Raw genomic sequence first — 19417 nt, 5'->3', positions numbered from 1 at the left:
GGTCCATGAAAATAATGCCTAAATTAAACCGCTGGTATACATGATTGTCACATGATAAGCACTGCTAAAATCCTGAGTTCCAGCACAAAGCTGTTTCGGACATTTTACGACATTTAAAGTGTTATTCTTGGTGAAATGTTTGTCATTTATTGCGTTAGGTTTGCAAATGAATGTGTTGCTGACCTTTGAGAAGGAGAACTTGTGGATGGACATTCCAACTCCTTTCTCACTGTTCTTTATGCTGGCAGAACCTCTTGGTGCCTGCAGTGTCACCATCTGGTCGTTTTCAATCACTACACAATGCTGAAAACAAACATTATGCCAGATATTCATGTGAAAATTTGACAAGCTGTAAAATACCTGATCTTCATTGTTATAAAGTTCTTCTTTGGAGAAAGGTCGAACTCTTAGGTAAACTTTCATAGTCTGCGGGTCTGCTCCAGCTGGTGCTTCCGCCTACAAACAAAAAAACGACATGAAGCACAAGCACGACATTAAATACAAATACAAATGAAATAACATGAACTACAAACAAATGAAATACAAACAAATAGTTTCTGCAGGTATCAACAAATCTAATTATCGCAACTTAAAACAAATGTAATGCTCATGTCCTACTGCAAATCGCTATACATAGTCAGGAGCATACAATTGTCCGTATTGACAATGATATTGTTAAAAAGTATACATTAACTGTGGCCAAAGTAAGAAATAATGTAAAGGCAAGTAAGCCTTTCAAACAAACTATTACTGCAGTATTTTTTACCAGTGAATCGGAAAGTCAACAACTTAATTATGCTAAATAAACAAAACTGACTCCTGAACTGTTAGCAAAAACAGTTCAATACTGAACATCTTGAAGTGAGGTTTTCCCCAATTGCTTGTATTCTGTCATGTGACTACTTCCCGGAAGTGAAAACCAGTGGTGGTCAACCACGCTAAGATGGTTATGTGTACAGCAAGCATCGTGCGAACTCAGAGTACATACGGTGCCTAGCTTTTCCTGCAAAAAGCAGATATGAGCAAAAAATAAATCCAAACTATACAATGGAAAAGATCCCTATACTTTATCAAAAAAAGATTTGTTGAGTGATAAACTATTATCTGTCGGTGGAGTTCTCAGATACGTCTAACTATCATGTGCTCCAGACATTGGTGATTCTACATAAACCTGATGAAAACTTGTAAGAGCATGGAGGCTTACAACTTCTTTGTGTGATGCAGGGTCAAGGAAATTGGTGTCAAGACTGTCCCGGATAAATATGCATAGTTTTTGCTCGTGTAAGGTTGCATTTTATGATTTAACTTGATGTCTACAGCCATGTTTGTTGACTTGTTGTATGTAGTTTACGAGTAGCGTGTTTCTCCCTGTCTTTATCAAAATATGATTATAGATGTTAACATTGTGTATGTGCTGAACGATTCATTTATGATTGCTGCCTTTGGTAAAAGCTTAATGCCTTTAGCTCAGGGGCCGCATGGAGGCAAATCTATTCCCATGTGGGCCGGACTGGTAAAATCATGGCATAATAACTTAAAAATATAACTTTGACAACTTCCGATTGTTTTTTGTTTTACTTCGGCCCAAAATAGAGCAAACATTCTGAAAATGTACATATCACAAATAATCCTCTTCACAAAACACTTCAAGTTACCTTATTTTTCGGACTATAAGTCGCAGTTTTTTTCAGTTTGGCCGGGGGTGCGACTTATACTCAGGAGCGACTTGTGTGAAATTATTAACACATTACCGTAAAATATCAAATATTATTTAGCTCATTCACGTGAGACTAGACGTATAAGATTTCATGGGATTTAGCGATTAGGAGTGACAGATCATTTGGTAAACTTATAGCATGTTCTATATGTTATAGTTATTTGAATGACTCTTACCATAATGTTACGTTAACATACCAGGCACGTTCTCAGTTGGTTATTTATGCGTCCTATAACGTACACTTATTCAGCCTGTTCCCAATTCTTTATTTATTTTTAATTACCTTTCAAATGTCTATTCTTGGTGTTGGGTTTTATCAAATAAATTTCCCCAAAAAATGCAACTTATACTCCAGTGCGACTTGTTTTTTTTCCTTCTTTATTATGCATTTTCGGCCGGTGCGACTTATACTCCGAAAAATACGGTAGTTGAAAATTCTGAGGAAAAAAATTGGTGCAGTTTCAAAAACACAATGAAGAACACAATGAATCTAGACTTAATCTCAGTGTATCTACAAAGCAATTAAACTTTAAGTCACAGCCCATCTCGGATTGAACAAAAAAAATACAAACTATCAACTACCTCATCTGTTATTTCCACTGTTTACTTTAATAAGACAATAACTATATCAATGTGCAGAGTCTCATGTAGCATTTCAAGTGGGGTTACCAATTGTTTATTTTACTCCGGTTTGTTTTAAATTGGATCGAGGGGGAGGAATTTCTATGCCACATCAATGTGGAATGCGCTCCAAACAGGTATAAAAGAAAGGGCATCTCTATCCTCCTTCAAAACCGCAATAAAAGTTCACCTCCAGGCAGCTACAACCCTAAACTAACACCCTCCCCGGATTGCTAATAATCAAATGTAAACAATCAAATGCAGATACTTTTTCTTATGCCTTCTGATCTCTCTCTCTCTCTCTATGTCCACTACTTGATGTCCATATCCTACCCCCCCCCACCCCCACCCCTGATTGTAAATAATTCAATGTGTTTATCTTGTGTGATGACTGTATTATGATGATAGTATATATGATAGTATATATCTGTATCATGAATCAATTTAAGTGGACCCCGACTTAAACAAGTTGAAAAACTTATTCGGGTGTTACCATTTAGTGGTCAATTGTACGGAATATGTACTTCACTGTGCAACCTACTAATAAAAGTCTCAATCAATCAAAGAATGTGAAAATAGTGTCATCCAGTGGACACATTTTGAACCGCAGTTTAATTAAAAACTGTGGCTCAATTTTACACTTAGCAAACTCATCTCGCGGGCCTGATTGAACCGGTTAGCGGGCCTGTTTTGGCCCGCAGGCAGCTTGTTTGACATCCTTGTTTTAGGTTGTACTCACATTTATTTTGATGCTTTAAGAAATACAAATAAAGATATTTAACAGGAAATACAAAATGGTAAAAACATAAACAAACCTTTAGAGAAGTGATCACTGCAAACGCATGCATTCATCGACTGTGCTCCCTTGGACTGGGGTGCGTGAAGTTTCTCGTCTCTTAAAATATTGCACTTTTCCGCCCTTCTTAATGCGATTTGAATGGTACGTACAGCCAAAAACAAGCAAAAGGCATTTCTCTTTGAGAAAGGCTAAATTGCACCTAATACTCATTGAGAACAGAGCTAGCTTGACCACCATTCCATGCATATTCAATGAGCCCCACGTAACAAAGTAAAATCCTAGCAACTGGGAAAACCTGCATTGGTTTTTTTGTTGACATTTGCAAATGTATGACATTTTTAAAATGCTGCTATACATCGTATTTAATACTTTTTAAATGCCATTTAAGGCCTTAATTTTCATAAAATCGATTTAATTACTTTAATGCCCGAGGAAATGACGCGGGGAAACACTTAAATACAAATCAAAGTTTTTTTTAAGCCTCTAAGTTAACAGTGTCTCAAAGGGCTTCAGAAACTCCCGACATACAGGCAAAAAAAATTAACAGCCCGTGGGGAAAAAGAACATTTTAGAAGGGACAGCAAATGTAGGGACCCCACTTTCCGCGTGCTCTGCGCAATGGATGTCAGACAGTCGGTACAATTATTGAATTGTTCAATTATTAGATAATGTGAGAGTCCAGACAAAAAAACATGAAACCAATACAAACAAATACAAAAACATGAAACACAAACAAATAAAATGATATGAAATACAAATACATTGAAACCTTTTTTGACAAAATCAAAATGGAGGATTGGTAACCTTTTTGGGCGAAGAGTCGACAGGAGCAACAAGACAAGTTAATTCCATGTCGTCGCAGTCCAGATGCTGACTCGTCATAATTTTAAGGTACTGCAGTCTCTTTCTAACCCTTTCTGAAATAATGATATCCAACACAAACAGGAGCACTCTGACAAAGTGTTCAAGAAAGACACTAATACACACCTGCTAACAGTAGCATGATACACGACGTGCTCCTAATTACTTTAAATGGCTACAGGTGTCAATTAAAGTAACAGCCAATCAGCGTTGTATGTTTCGTGACGTCAGGAGCAAACCTACATTTCATTGGCGCATTTCTATCATACAATCGATTTTCAACTTAACTTTTTAACCTGTATACTAGTCTATTGAGTACATAAGTGTGTTTACACTGATAATGATGAGCTCTATTTGTACTGGGAAGTCGGAATTTCCTAGTTCCTAATCGACCTTTTTACTGGAACGCCCCTTTAAGTCATATTTCAGACTTGGAAAGTCGGAGCATGCTGTCACACCCCCGAGTTCGTTTCAAAGATGGCTGCTCTCGATGTAAACAATGATGTCCGCTGCTATAATATCTGTTATTTGCACTTCTGATTAGTTTTCGTCGCAGTAAATCAGCCATGTACAACGTATTGTTGTACGTTTAGATAGTGTAGTGCGAACTGCGTTTATATCATGTGATATATACAATGTACGTCGCTGAAAATAGCGTCTGTGATTTATTTTCATCCCCTGTGTTTGAAGGTTGCAGAAAGAGTGCATATGTTCACATAAATTGTTTATATTCAGACAAGCGCAAAAATAGCTTTCGTGGATGTGGCCATCTTGAGCTCCCACATAGAGACGCTCGCAACTCGGGTGTGACGTCATTACCAGCTCCGACTTCCCACTTCCCAGGTAAATGGAACGCAGCATTAATACAGTTCTGTAAAACGAAGTGAGTATCCGGATGTTACACTCCAAAATAGAAGTGAGTGAGCATGTTGTCATCGACTGCTTAAGTCACGTAAAAAATGTAAAACCTCGCGATCTTCTTGGCTAAATAGTGGAAGGGGAGAGGACTAACTTGTAATTATGGCGGATGAGGATCAACCAATATCCGTAGTTATGAATTATTTTTAAATGATCAATAGTTAGGTGTAAGGAAATACTTTGAATTAAAAATACAACTTTTAGAAGCAAATACAAGTGAACAAAAACAGAACGAAAGCGATGGTCTTTTCCAGTCAGTCCAATACATATACTAGAGCAGTGGTTCTCAAAATGTTCACAAAGTACCTCTGAAAAAAAATTGTCTCTCAAAGTACCACCATAATGACCAACATTAGAATACAGTAGCCAGCGTAACACACTAAGCATTCTGTAAATACAAGGCAGATGTTTTATTTAACAAGTGTATTCTTGGCCCCAGTAACACTATGTTTGAATAATGGAAAATAAAACACTGTACTTTAATATGGTGATTATTTGGCATACTTGTGGCACTCATACCACTGATTGAGAATCACTGCATTATACAATATCACAACTTTTATGTGATCACAAGTTTTATTTCACCATGACTGGTCCATTCTTGTTACAATTAATGAGTAATCAAAGGCTTGGAGGATACGTTTATATTTGCTGTGCAAACTATACCCTCAAACATGCATTAAAATGAAATGTATTGCACAGTAATTTAAACGTATGATATAAATCTGTAATGTTCAATGTGTATTTTAATTTAGTTGTCCACATTGACCAACGGGTGCCCACGAGCAGGCTTTCCTGACCTATGAATTAGCTACTGGTGCTGTACACAGCTCCTCCAGAGGATAAAATGCATATTTTACTGTATATGTGACATATTTTAACAAAGGCTTAATCAGTTTGAGTATGTGTCAAAACGGCGCATTAAGTTTGTCGCTAAAATGTCATTTAGGCTGCCAGACTAGAACAATGTCAAACAATCGTGACAAAAAGCAAAATAGTTTGGTATTCTTTATTGACGCTGAAGCATATTTATGCGTCAGCGATGGTAACTTCGACCTCAACACCAGGTTCGATGCTGATGGAAGTGATCTGCTTGACAATTTCAGATGGGCTGTGCAGATCAATTAGGCGTTTGTGGATCCTCATCTGGAAGCGATCCCAAGTTTTGGATCCTTCACCACAAGGGGTCTTCCTGGTGGTGATACGCAGGGTCTGAAAAGGACAGCAAATAACAATTTTTTTAAAAGAACACAACATTATAAACTTCATACCAGAAAAAATACATCACATGAATAAACTTAACTATTTAACCTTTCTCAGGTCCTGTTTCACACAGGAACACTTGTTTTATTTTCTTGCTAGGTTAAAAAACAACTATTGACAGGTGCAAAGGATATAATGACAAAGTGTTCAAAGGAGGTGCTACGTAATAAGAAAATAAATGATGTTGGGAGATATTTATATGACTACATGACTTGATTTAGTGTTTTGATACCATTAGTATGACTGTGTGCCAAGAGAAGAACTGTGGGATTGAATTAGAACGACAGGAGTGGCAAAGAAGTAGGACTGTATGAATAATGGACATCAAATCGACATTAAGGTTTTAATTAGTGCAAAAAACAACCGCAAGAGGCAGGGTTTTTTCCCCCACTCCGCCGTTACCAGCATTTGAGTAACAGACATGTATAGGAATCAAAATTGTTGAGCCTCGCGTTCCATCTCTTGTCAAAGAGAAGGAAAGACGAGTCTCATGTCAAACTAGGAGAGGGAAAGAGGTCTCACTCTGCAACGCTCTCCTGAGCGCATTAATTTAACACTAGAAATAATTGAACGCGGTGAGCCCTCTGTTCAGTCATCCACAATCTTTGTCTTGGTCGGCAGAGGGGAAGACTGCCAGGTTTACACAAGAAGCAAAGACAGAGAGCCTCACAACCTGCTAGTGAGGAGTTGCACAAAGTAACAAAAATTAGGAGGGTAAAAAAAAAATCATTACAAAGCCAAATGTTCTGTTGTGGGAATATTTCAGCTTGAAATCAGATGGGCAATATGAGCCCATCAACACGGACTAACGAGCACAAACAGTGTTCGCAATTAAAAAAACAAAATAAAAAGACAACTTCACTTAGTTGTTCCAAATTGGAATAAAAAATGCTATTTAAGATGTTAAGACATTTATTTACATTAAATGTTAGCTTCCAGAAATTAGTATTTTGTTTTAAAAGTATTTACCTTCCAATTACCGGTACAAAACAATTGTAAACCATTCTACAGTAATGGGAAATAAAAGTGTCTCTTTAAATGGTTACTTGCATTATTACTATATATTAGGATTTCATGATATTTTAAAACACTGTATAGCTCATTTTGGTTATATCTTTAGTTTAAGAGCATGAGCTTTGAGTGTCTGCATAAAAGCACTTTTTATTTTTATAAATTATTGCATATTGTTTTGTGTGGCACCTTGAGACAAGAATGTTGACAGTTTAAAAGTAACATATCTTCCTTCACTCGTTATTTTTGAAGTTTTATGCAACTATATGTATAAAATATAAAAATCGCAAATTAATTTACAATCACAATTTGAGGGAACAATCGCAATTAAGTCTTTTTCTCAAAAGCGTGCAGCCTTATAATACATTTGTTTTTGCAGTGGGGTACTGGTTAAGAACAATGAAGAACTCCTGGTGATCGTAGCGTGAAGAGCTCGGTAATATTTAAAATATGATCTGTGCTGCACGTCTGGATAATAGTTTTGTCATAGTGCAAATAAAAGTAACTATAGCACCAACGGCTTTGTTGTTGGAAGCTGTTGCATTCTTGGTTTTCTGGTCTCGTGACGGCACTGCAATGTCATCTCAACGTAGTAGCTTGCTCGTAAACACAGCAACAATTATCACTATTTATAGGGGTGTAACGGCATTGTATATACCGTGGTATTGTAGTGGTTTCAAAATAATCACAATATTTCAGTGACATCTGACGCATGAAACAAAAGCTTAGTGGGTAGTTTTTTTTTGGCCCTTTTGTATTGGCCTGTCTAAAAATAAACTGCGTCTCCCATAATTCTCTGCTCAGGGCGGTACCAGAGGTCGGGACCGGAAGCCAGCTAGCCAGAGTGTGCCAAAAAAAGGGGAACAAGTCAGTGCAGGCTGCACTGAGCCTGCTAGCGGGGTTAGTGCTAAGCAGCCAGCTAACCATGCAGCGTCAGAGTTAGAGGTTTTATGTGGAAATCTAAAAAAATACCACTTTGGCTAAAAAAACATTTTTTAAGTGGCCCCAATGCACAAGCTTGTACCTTGGTTGGCATGCGGACTGGTCCTTTCACCTTCAGGTTCTTCTCCTTAGCCCCACGGATCAAGTCAGCGCAGACTGAGGGCAAAAACTAAGCGTCACATACATATAGCCAACATTCTTTAGGAGATGTGCTTTCAAAGATGGGCTCAGAATAGCGTATTTCACACATCAGGGTTAGTCAGTGGAATAATTATCCTCATCGTCAAGACTTCATTAGGTATAACGTAATATGAAAGAGTACCTTTCTCCAGAGACTTGACGTTACGACTGGTGAGGGTGATGCGGATGCGGTGAATCTTCACCTCAGTCTCAACAGGTGCCTTCCCAGTATCCTTGAAAGCCTGCAAGACAGAAAATTAGTCAGTTCAAATTAAATGTTGACAGGTCACATCTAGAAAACAGGACTTAAGTTCAGCATGCCACATGTACAATGGCAGATAAGACTGTTGCACCATATAGTCCTCAAGCTGTTAATTAAAGTTGAGCTTTTGAGGTTAGCTACCGTCTCATAACTGAGGACTACAGTTGTAATGCAATCCAGTAAACTACTTTTCACCAAGCATGAGCTTTTCTTCCAGACACACCAGTAAACTGGTGAAACACAGCAGCAACAGAAGCACTTAACAAAATATTCCCCAAAGCTGGGAAAACATAAATTATGTTAGCATTAGAATGATGAAGGAAGCTGTTGATTGACTAATAAATATGCTTATGAGATTGACTAATAAATATGCTTATGAGTGCAATGTTAAGACACTGCACACCCAGAAAGATGTGCTTCAAAATGTAGCCCGTCGACAATAACAGACTAACTCGAGTGGTGGCAATTATAAAAAGAGAGAAGAGGAACAGAATAAATATTACTGTAGTTGATGTGCAAAGAGTTATGGATTTGAAATTACACTTATGGATTTAGTAAAAACGTTGTAAGGAGATTAAAGTATATATGATATGGTATTAAGCAACTTGACAGTGTACAAGCTAATCTTTAGAAGACAATACAAACTATTACACACGGAACACCAATGTGATAACTTGCTAGACATAACTTGATAGCCGCGAATTCCCTTTCCTTCATTTTGTTTAACGTTAGCTGCTAAACGCGGAGAACTTCTAATATCTCGACTGGATAATACAACACATTTTAACGCCCAGGTGACATGGCTAACAATATACAACAGTTTAGTAGCGATTATTCGAGCACATTTAAAGATTTAATTAACATGTGTCGGGGAAATTATTATTAACCGTCGTATAATCAATACGACGGTTAGCAAGGCTAGGCTAGAGACAAAATAGTACTATTTAGCTTATAATTTGATTTGAACATCAACCGTGTCGTCTTGTGACATCGTAAACCCAGGCAATAGTTATGAAATGGAAACATACCATTGCAATGTTTCCTGACCGACTTATTCGGGAGAAATTCAAGCGAACAGCGGTGAGTCAGGAAGGTGCAGCGTGGTTAGCTATGAAAAGAACGAGCGCGGTTGGTTTTCTGTTTATATACTGCTCATCCGGGTTCTTCGCGTTTCTTCTTCTTGTGTTTTACTCTTTAAATTACAGCGACAGTAGGTGGCAGAGTATGGACACTACTTTAGACAAAAAGCCATTTGATTACTTTTTTCTTTGATAAAGGTTGTATATTCTGAAAAAATATTTCTGTTGGTTAATAAAAAAAATATTCTTGGAACAAGTACTGCTTGCACACTATTTTTCGGTAAATGCACTATTATAACAATGGATGTATTCATAATATTACTTCGATGTTTTAATGTTAGTGGAATCCAAAATAAATAAATATAAATAAATGTTTTTTAATTATTACATTTTAATTACTATTTTATATTTCAAAACATTATTTATTTTATATATATTATTAATTAAACAATTATTTATTCATTAATTAAGGACTACAAATAAATTAATTTTAAAAAATCAATAGATGAGCTCTAAATGGTCAACAATGAGTAAGCACTTATTACAAACAATACACATGCATTTTATACAGTACATGTAATGTATCTCTTTAACCACTTGAAAGCGACAAAACCGTGTGCCACAGCATCACCACAACTTCACAGCAACACTTCCGCTTGAAAACAAACCAAAAAAACAATACTTCCTGTTAGAAAAAAAAGTTAAATTATGGAGAGCACAGTCCATCCATCCAACCATTTCCTACCGCTTGTCCCGTTGGGGTCGACTCTACAATTAACAAATGGTATTATATTGGGTAAAAAAAGACAATATGTAATCGTGTAATGTAATCTTCAACCATTTTAAAACAAGTTCTGCGTTATATTCGTATGGATGTTTCTTGAGTAAAATCAAATGTTATTGTTTGACACAGATTGTATGAAAACAATTAACATTGCTTAACATTTTCAATCACTTGTTAACCCCTAATATTTAGATGTATACACCCCTCAAGTGTGTGTTTGAAACAATTACCATAGTCTACTCGTATTATTAATTAAACAATTATTTCTTCATTAATTAATGACTACAAATACATTAATTTAAAAAAAATCAACAGATGAACTCTAAATGATTAAACATGAGTAAGCACTTATCACAAACACTATACACATGCATTTTTATACAGTACTTGTAATGTATCTATTTAACTGCTTGAAGGCGACAAAACTGTGTGCCAGCATCACCACAATTTCACAACAACACTTCCGCTTGAAAACAAATAAAAAAACAATACTTCCTGTTAGAAAAAAAAATACATTTGGAGAGCACAGTCGATTCTACAAATAACAAATGGTATTATAATTGGGTAAAAAAGACTACATGTAATCATGTAATGTAATCTTCAACTATTTTAAAACAAGTTTTGCATTATATGTGTGTGGATGTTTCTTAAGTAAAATTAAATGTTATTGTTTGAAACAGACTATATGAAAACAATTTTCACTGCTTAACATTATCAATCACTTGTTAACCCCTAATATTTAGATGTATACACCCCTCAAGTGTGTGTTTGAAACAATTACCTTAGTCTACACGTATTTTTATGAGACCTAAAAACAATAAAACGAGCGCATAATAAGATTATAACTGGAAACCTTTGTTTTGAAGGTAAATCGGAAGTTGTGTTAGGTGAAATGTCGCTACTGATGATTCCAGAAGGAGTAACGGGTGCATGCCCACTGTTATCCGGTAAAGTTATTTTCTTGTAAAACTCCAGATGAATATGAAGTAAACTTTCAAAAGAGTCGCTATAACGTTTAAAACCGTCTCGTGAAAGAGTGTGTCAGTGTCGGTGTTGTCGTGAAGTGAAATAGAGGCTGAATGGCAGCACGAAGAAGGCGGACATGAACTTCGGTGTTGCCGCTAACTCGCTGCTTCTCCTCCGTGCTTGCGATGATGGAGACCATGAAGCTGCTCGGCGGATTCTGGAGTCCGAAACCTCCAGAGACTCTGGGCGGCACAGCAGACTGCGCTCGGACGCGGGCTCAGAATGCAACACGACGGACTTGTTGTTGTCTCCGGTACCGGTGGACTGTACGGACGAGGAAGGCAACACCGGCCTCCAGTTTGCATCCGCCAGCGGTCACGAACACTTGGTGCGGTTTCTACTTCGGAAGGGGGCCTCGGTGGACAGCCGCAACAACTATGGATGGACACCGCTCATGCAAGCTGTCAGGTGTGTCAGCGTCAGAAAATAGCTTCTCATGGGTTTTATTATCTATATAGCAATTATTTATTTACATGATGAAAACTACTCAAGGGCTGTCAATGATGGCGACCATCTGCCTCGACCGCTTGGTTTTGCAGTATTAATTTAATGACATACTGTATATGTGTAAATACCAGGTCCATACATATTGCAGTGGCGGGCCGTGCGTTTCCCACCTAGGCCAGGGGTCGGCAACCTTTACCACTCAAAGAGCCATTTTGGCAAGTTTCACAAATTAAAGAAAGTAATGGGAGCCACAAAAAAAAAATTAAAATTTAAAATGAATAACACCGCATACAAAGCTTAAACGCTTTGTGCTATGTTAACTAGGGGTCTCCGACACACGCACCGGCACGCACCGGCGCGCACTTTAATGTGGAAATTTGATGTTAGTGCAGCCCGCGAGTTTTGAATGAATGGCGCTTGATAGCGTCATACTTGCCAACTCTCTCATCTCTCTCATTTTTCCCGGGAGACTCCCAAATATCAGAGCGTGATGACACTGCATTTGGCGCCCTCTACAGTCTGCCCTAACAGTGTACCTGTTCGACCACATGTAGAATGCAATTTCAGCTTGCTCACGTAAGTGACAGCAAGGCGTACTAACTCAGCAGCCACACATCTTACACTGACGGTACCAATACCCAGAATCCCATGCAGCCCTAACTCTTCCGCTCAACCAACGCACGGAGAGGGGGGGGGGGGGGGGGGGGGGTTGATGTGTGGGGGGATTTGGTGGTAGCGGGGGTGTATAATGTAGACCGGAAGAGTTAGGGCTGCATGGGATTCTGGGTAATGGTTGTGTTGTGTTTATGTTGTGTTACGGTGGGATGTTCTCCAGAAATGTGTTTTTCATTCTTTTTTGGTGTGGGTTCACAGTGTGGCGCATATTTGTAACGTAACAATGTTAAAGTTGTTTGATACGGCTACCGTCAGTGTAAGCTGTGTGGCTGATGAGTAAGTATGCTTTGCTGTCTCCTGTGTGTGCAATTAATAACAACATGCAACATGCGGCTGGACTGGCACGCTGTATGTAAATGCTATAGAGGACATTTACTGCAGTGCAATTAGGGCACGCCCTTTATTTAGTAATTAGAGTCTAAATAAGATTATTTTTTCCCTGGGAGTAATCTATGAGGGACACTGAGATCCATTAATCTCCTGGGAAAATCGTGGGGGTCGGCATGTATGTAGCTGAGCCGCATCAGAGTGGTCAAGGAGCCGCATGCGGCTCCGGAGCCGCGGGTTGCCGACCCCTGACCTAGGCCTTCAGTGATGTCAGACTTCAGTGATTCCCTTTCAAAATACCATCATTGTTGTCCCCACATGACCATTGCTGGAGAAATATTATATAGAAACACATTTACGCCCTACTGGGCATTGAATCACCACCAACAATGTACATAACGTTTTTTTTTTGTTTTTTTTGGGACGGCGTGGTGCAGTTGGGAGAGTGGCCGTGCCAGCAACCTGAGGGTTCCTGGTTCGATCCCCAGCTTCTACCATCCTAGTCACGTCCGTTGTGTCCTTGAGCAAGACACTTCACCCTTGCTCCTGATGTGTCATGGTTAGCGCCTTGCATGGCAGCTCCAGCCATCAGTGTGTGAATGTGTGTGTGAATGGGTGAATGTGGAAATAGTGTCAAAGCGCTTTGAGTACATTAAAGGTAGAAAAGCGCTATACAAGTATAACCCATTTATTTATTTTCTGGCGCATTAAAAAAGCAATAAACCCGCATCAGCAATTAAAACATATCTTATAAATAATAATAATAATGAATTGCATTTTTTACGCACTTTACATTTGTTAAAATCTCAAAGTGCTACAAAGTATTAAAAATAAAAATAGAAAGTAAGAATATATAATAAAAAATTAAAATAGAAATGAATCATGACACACACTAGATAAAACAGAAACATAGATAAAGTAGAAATAAGAGCCTGAAAGCACTGGATAAAAAAACAGATAAGCAAGCAGTGCATTTAAAAACAAGAAGGCAGAGAAATTAGATAAAAGCTGTGCTAAATAGGGGGGTTTTTAGTCCCTTCTTAAAATGGTCGACTGACTGTGGTGCTCTAAGATGGTCGGGGAGAGCGTTCCAAAGTTCGGGAGCGGTCGAGCAGAAAGCCCGGCGGCCCATAGATTGTAACTTTGTCCTGATGGGTTTGAGGAGGTTAGTGTTTGAGGAGTGGAGGCTGCGGATAGGGGGTTGAGGGAAAACTAGGTCCTTGAGGTAGGAGGGGGCGTTGCCGTAGATGCATTGGTGAGTGAGCAGGTTGATCTTAAATTGGGTCCGGGATGCAATAGGGAGCCAGTGGAGTGATTTGAGGATAGGTGTGATATGATCACGCTTGCGCACTCTTGTCAGGATCCTCGCTGCGCTGTTTTGAATGTACTGGAGCTTTTTGATGCTCTTTTTGGGGACCCTGACGAGGAGTGCGTTGCAGTAATCAAGCCTGGAGGAGATGAAGGCATGGACGAGTCTTTCAGTGTCGGCTGGGGTGAGTGAGGGGCGGAGTCTTGAGATGTTGCGGAGGTGAAAGAAAGAGGTTTTGCGCAGATAGTTGATGTGGGCTTCAAAGTTCAGGTGGGGGTCTATTTTCACTCCCAGGTTGGTCACAACTGGGGAGAGTGGCAGGTCCTGTCCAGAGAAGGTGATGCTGGTTATGGGGCATGTGTTGATCTGGTGTGGGGTGTCTATTTTCATGACCACTGTTTTTAAGGTATTGAGCTGCAGGAAGTTGATGCTCATCCATGCCTTTATCTCCTCCAGGCAGGTGGTGAGAATGGAGAGGGGCGTTGGAAATGAGGGTGAGGTTTGCATTGTTTGCAGGTAGAGCTGTGTATCATCAGCATAGCAATGGAAGGAAATTCCATGCCTGCTGATGATACGGCCAAGGGGTAGTAGATACAAGGTGAACAGGGTGGGGCCGAGGACAGATCCTTGGGGTACACCGCAGGTGACAGGCAGGGTGCGCGAACGTGAACCTCCCTATCGTATATGGTATTGTCAAAATTAAAATTGCAAAAAACATTAAACGTTAAAAAATAAAGAAATAAAATATCTGAACTCACAATCTGTAGCACCCATTCGAGCTTCTCGTAGTTTCTCTTTAAATATCCTTCTTGAAAATGGCCTTGCAGACAAAGCATGTTGGCTGAGTTCTTCAAGTTTACTCCACAAGTGCTCATCAAAAACATCCCGTGGCTACTGCGCATGCTCTTCACTACTGTGACATGCTGGGTAATGGTGCTCTTATGTTACCTAGCTCATAACCAATGTTCCCTCTAATTTTTCATGTGTGTTAGCAAACGCAAAAACTCCCTGAGCATTCAGTAGAGCCCATGTGAGCAACATCAGACGTGCACACTGTGGCTACACCAGCAGCACACCTGTCCCAAACCTGACTAAATAACAAGCCTATCTCAGCTGCATTCGGGCGGAAGGCGGGGTACGCCCTGGACAGGTCCCCACCTCATCGCAGGGCCAAAACAGATTGACAGACAACATTCTCTTAATATTATAATCAAATGACAGCAGTCATTTCCATGAGATTATTTTCTAATATACAAACCCCGTTTCCTTATGAATTGGGAAATTGTGTTGGATGTAAATATAAACGGAATACAATGATTTGCAAATCCTTTTCAACCCATATTCACTACAAATACAAGATATTTGATGTTCAAACTCATAAACTTTTTTTTTTTTTTTGCAAATAATAATTAACTTAGAAATTCATGGCTGCAACACGTGCCAAAGTAGTTGGGAAAGGGCATGTTCACCACTGTGTTACATGGCCTTTCCTTTTAACAACACTCAGTAAACGTTTGGGAACTGAGGAGACACATTTTTTAAGCTTCTCAGGTGGAATTCTTTCCCATTCTTGCTTGATGTACAGCTTAAGTTGTTCAACATTGTTGTGGTATTTTAGGCTTCATAATGCGCCACACATTTTGAATGGTGTCACCTCTTGTGTGTCATGTGCCTCAATAGACCTATTTGTCACATATCTTTTCACATGTGTGGTGTTCCTCTGATATTTAGCCCCTGTTGGTAATTCAACCACAACTGGATTTCCTGTCTTGCTCATAACCTTGTGTCACCTACGTCCACCTGTGAGGACCGAGCTCTCCGTCGTTCATCAGCATACAGCTTAGCTTTCCCTTTTGCTCAGCATCTCTATCTCGTACCTCCAGTGACGCTTTGTGTGCTCCTTCGAGATCTGGCAATTTTACTCTGCTCTTCCGGTTGAAGAGCAGCTCAGCTGGGCTTTTCCCGATGGTCGCATGTTCCAAGCTGCGGTACACCGTCACATACTTTCTCAGTTCCGGTTTCTAGTCCAGTCCTTCCGCTTGTGCAATCCTTATTCTTTTCATCAGTGATGAATTCTGTCGCTTGTGGATCACGGATTTGTATTTTAAACCACTTCGGATACTATATCCTCTTGAAAATGAGAGTCGAGAACGCAAAATGGACATTCACAGTGACTTTTATCTCCACGACAATACATCGACGAAACACTTTAGCTACAGAGCTAACGTGATAGCATCAGGCTAAAATGCAGATAGAAACAAAATTAAAAAAAACCCTGACTGGAAGGATAGACAGAAGATCAACAATACTATTAAACCATGAACATGTAAATACACGGTTAATAATTTTCAGGTTGGCGAAGCTAAAACAATAGAAGCTAACTTAGCTGCGGCGGCGGCGGCGGGCGTTGTAGCTTTCGACGAAACCCCGGCCGCCATCAGAGTCGGCAAGAAACATATATTTCCCCAAAGTTACGTACGTGACATGCACATAGTGACACGCACATACGGGCAAGCGATCAAATGTTTGGAACCCAAAGCTGTACTCACCGTAGTGCGTCTGCTATCCAGCTCAAACACAACCTCCTGGTGTTGCTGTAGTGCGCCGCTAATACACCGATCGCACCTACGACTTTCTTCTTTGCAGTCTCCATTGTCCATTAAACAAATTGCAAAAGATTCACCAACACAGATGTCCAGAATACTGTGGAATTTTGTCGAAGAAAACAGAGCTTTGTGTACTGTGTCCAATAGGGTCCAAACACTTCCGTTGACCTCGCGACGTCACGCGCATACGCCATCCTCCAAAGGCGTTTTGAACCGGAAGTTCCCCGGGAAATTTAAAATTGCACTTTATAAGTTAACCCGGCCGTATTGGCATGTGTTGCAATGTTAAGATTTCATCATTGATATATAAACTATCAGACTGCGTGGTCGGTAATAGTGGGTTTCAGTAGGCCTTTAACAAGTGAAGTGAAGTGAAGTGAATTATATTTTTATAGCACTTTTTCTCTAGTGACTCAAAGCGCTTTACATAGTGAAACCCAATATCTAAGTTACATTTAAACCAGTGTGGGTGGCACTGGGAGCAGGTGGGTAAAGTTTCTTGCCCAAGGACACAACGGCAGTGACTAGGATGGCGGAAGCGGGGATCGAACCTGGAACCCTCAAGTTGCTGGCACAGCCACTCTACCAACCAAGTTATACCGCCCCACAACAATACACCAAGAAAGCTTATTGTCTTTTTCTGCCTTTTATTCCTGTTCTTACTTCTTCCAGTTCCCGGTATCCAACACACAACACATGTCCTCATATACTGTGTCTCCCGCCCTTAAGTTCCCCTTACCATGGTTCCGGTATTGTCCTGTGAGTGAGTGAGTGTGAGTGAATTATATTTATATAGCGCCTTTCTCTAGTGACTCAAAGCGCTTTTACATAGTGAAACCCAATATCTAAGTTACATTTAAACCAGTTTGGGTGGCACTGGGAGCATGTGGGTAAAGTGTCTTGCCCAAGGACACAACGGCAGTGACTAGGATGGCGGCAGTGGGAATTGAACCTGGAACCCTCAAGTTGCTGGCACGGCCACTCTACCAACCGAGCTATGCCGCCCCTGAGTAACCAATACATAACATCGTCCTTTTCCTTGGAAATAAACTTGTACCTTACACAACCTCTGTAATGCCATCATACATGCACAATGGCAACTTAAACAAAAACTGCACATTCACCACCACATTTACATGTGGTGAAGAAGGAGCTGAGCCGGAAGGCAAAGCTCTCAATTTACCGGTCGATATACGTTCCCATCCTCACCTATGGTCATGAGCTTTGGGTTATGACTGAAAGGACAAGATCTCGGGTACAAGCGGCCTAAATTAGTTTCCTCCGCCGGTTGGCGGGGCTCTCCCTTAAAGATAGGGTGAGAAGCTCTGTCATCTGGGGGGAGCTCAAAATAAAGCCGCTGCTACTCCACGTGGAGAGGAGCCAGATGAGGTGGTTCAGGCATCTGGTCAGGATGTCACCCGAAAGCCTCCCTAGGGAGGTGTTTGGGGCACGTCCGACCGGCAGGAGGCCACAGGGAAGACCCAGGACACGTAGGGAAGACTATGTCTCCCGGCTGGCCTGGGAACGCCTCAGGATCCCCCGGGAGGAGCTGGACAAAGTGGCTGGGGAGAGGGGGAATCTGGGCTTTTCTGCTTAGGCTGCTGCCCCCGCGACCCGGCCTTGGATAAGGTGAAGAAAATTGATGGATGGATGGATGCACATTTAACTTTTTTTTTCAATGTGCAATTCATTTCAGAACAAAATCACTGAGTCTTTCAGGGGGTTTTGTAACCCTTTTAGGTCTGGCCTTAAACATACCTGACCTCTGGATGCTTTGTTGTGGTGGGTGAGTGACATTAGTCTGCGTGTGTGTGTGTCCACATCAAGTGGACACACACACACGCAAGTGCACTTTTCTCAGTCCACGGTGTCACCTCTTGTGTGTCATGTGCCTCAATAGACCTATTTGTCACGTATCTTTTCACATGTGTGGTGTTCCTCTGATATTTAGCCCCTGTTGGTAATTCAACCACAACTGGATTTCCTGTCTTGCTCATAACCTTGTGTCACCTACGTCCACCTGTGAGGACCGAGCTCTCCGTCGTTCATCAGCATACAGCTTAGCTTTCCCTTTTGCTCAGCATCTCTATCTCGTACCTCCAGTGACGCTTTGTGTGCTCCTTCGAGATCTGGCAATTTTACTCTCATCTTCCGGTTGAAGAGCAGCTCAGCTGGGCTTTTCCCGATGGTCGCATGTTCCAAGCTGCGGTACACCGTCACATACTTTCTCAGTTCCGGTTTCTAGTCCAGTCCTTCCGCTTGTGCAATCCTTATTCTTTTCATCAGTGATGAATTCTGTCGCTCAACTTTGCCATTCGCTTGGGCACGCTTTGGCGTTGTCTTTACGTGTGTGATCCCATTTGCCTCACAATATTCCCTGAATAATTCAGACTTGAATTGGGGTCCTTGGTCTGATCTGCAGGAAACTGGTAGTCCATGACGACCAAAAATAGACTCCAGACTGTCAATGACTGTCTTTGTGGAAGTCATGATGTCATACTCATAGTAGCGACTGTAGTAATCCACCACCACAAGTATGGAGTGGTTAGTCGGCAATGGTCCAAGCAGATCTATGGCAACATCTTGCCAG

General features: G+C 40.4%; 3 protein-coding genes and 1 non-coding gene across 7 annotated transcripts in view; 1 reads left to right on the top strand and 3 right to left on the bottom strand.

Annotated features, from left to right (window-relative positions):
* The window catches only part of zgc:56231 (uncharacterized protein LOC406257 homolog), a 37907-nt gene extending 33730 nt beyond the window's left edge, over positions 1-4177 (bottom strand). For 2 of the 3 annotated variants that reach the window (XM_062021490.1, XM_062021491.1), the window contains exons 1-3: positions 3942-4118; positions 361-456; positions 184-303 (exon numbers count right to left, since the gene is read on the bottom strand). In XM_062021490.1, the coding sequence (XP_061877474.1) occupies positions 184-303; positions 361-456; positions 3942-4019 (294 nt within the window). In that variant the 5' untranslated portion in view covers positions 4020-4118. The other variant, XM_062021492.1, reaches the window with a different exon arrangement.
* Positions 4178-5911: 1734 nt separating this feature from the next.
* On the bottom strand, positions 5912-9738 carry rps20 (ribosomal protein S20). The gene is made up of 4 exons (XM_062021502.1): positions 9603-9738; positions 8455-8554; positions 8215-8288; positions 5912-6128 (listed from the first exon to the last, which is right to left on the bottom strand). The coding sequence occupies exons 1-4, from the start codon at positions 9603-9605 to the stop codon at positions 5946-5948; spliced, it is 360 nt and encodes a 119-aa protein (XP_061877486.1). The 5' UTR covers positions 9606-9738; the 3' UTR covers positions 5912-5945.
* Positions 8353-8418, bottom strand: LOC133630571 (small nucleolar RNA U54). The gene has a single exon (XR_009821289.1). It is a non-coding gene; the product is annotated as a small nucleolar RNA U54 (small nucleolar RNA).
* Positions 9739-11352: 1614 nt separating the features above from the next.
* Positions 11353-19417, top strand: part of LOC133630468 (ankyrin repeat and SAM domain-containing protein 6-like) — a 55330-nt gene continuing 47265 nt past the window's right edge. For both annotated transcript variants that reach the window (XM_062022074.1, XM_062022073.1), the window contains exon 1: positions 11353-11871. In XM_062022074.1, the coding sequence (XP_061878058.1) occupies positions 11540-11871 (332 nt within the window). In that variant the 5' untranslated portion in view covers positions 11353-11539. The remainder of the gene's footprint in view (positions 11872-19417) is intronic.

Source organism: Entelurus aequoreus, linkage group LG15, assembly GCF_033978785.1.
Source record: "Entelurus aequoreus isolate RoL-2023_Sb linkage group LG15, RoL_Eaeq_v1.1, whole genome shotgun sequence".
Classification (NCBI taxonomy): Eukaryota; Metazoa; Chordata; class Actinopteri; order Syngnathiformes; family Syngnathidae; genus Entelurus; species Entelurus aequoreus.
This window is presented reverse-complemented; position numbering and strand designations above follow the sequence as displayed.

Coding starts and splice junctions, on each gene's coding strand:
- rps20 (XM_062021502.1), bottom strand. Junction 8,289..8,454: donor CGTCAAGTCTCTGGAGAAAG/GTACTCTTTCAT, acceptor TTTTGCCCTCAG/TCTGCGCTGACTTGATCCGT. Junction 6,129..8,214: donor CAGTCCGCATGCCAACCAAG/GTACAAGCTTGT, acceptor TGTCCTTTTCAG/ACCCTGCGTATCACCACCAG.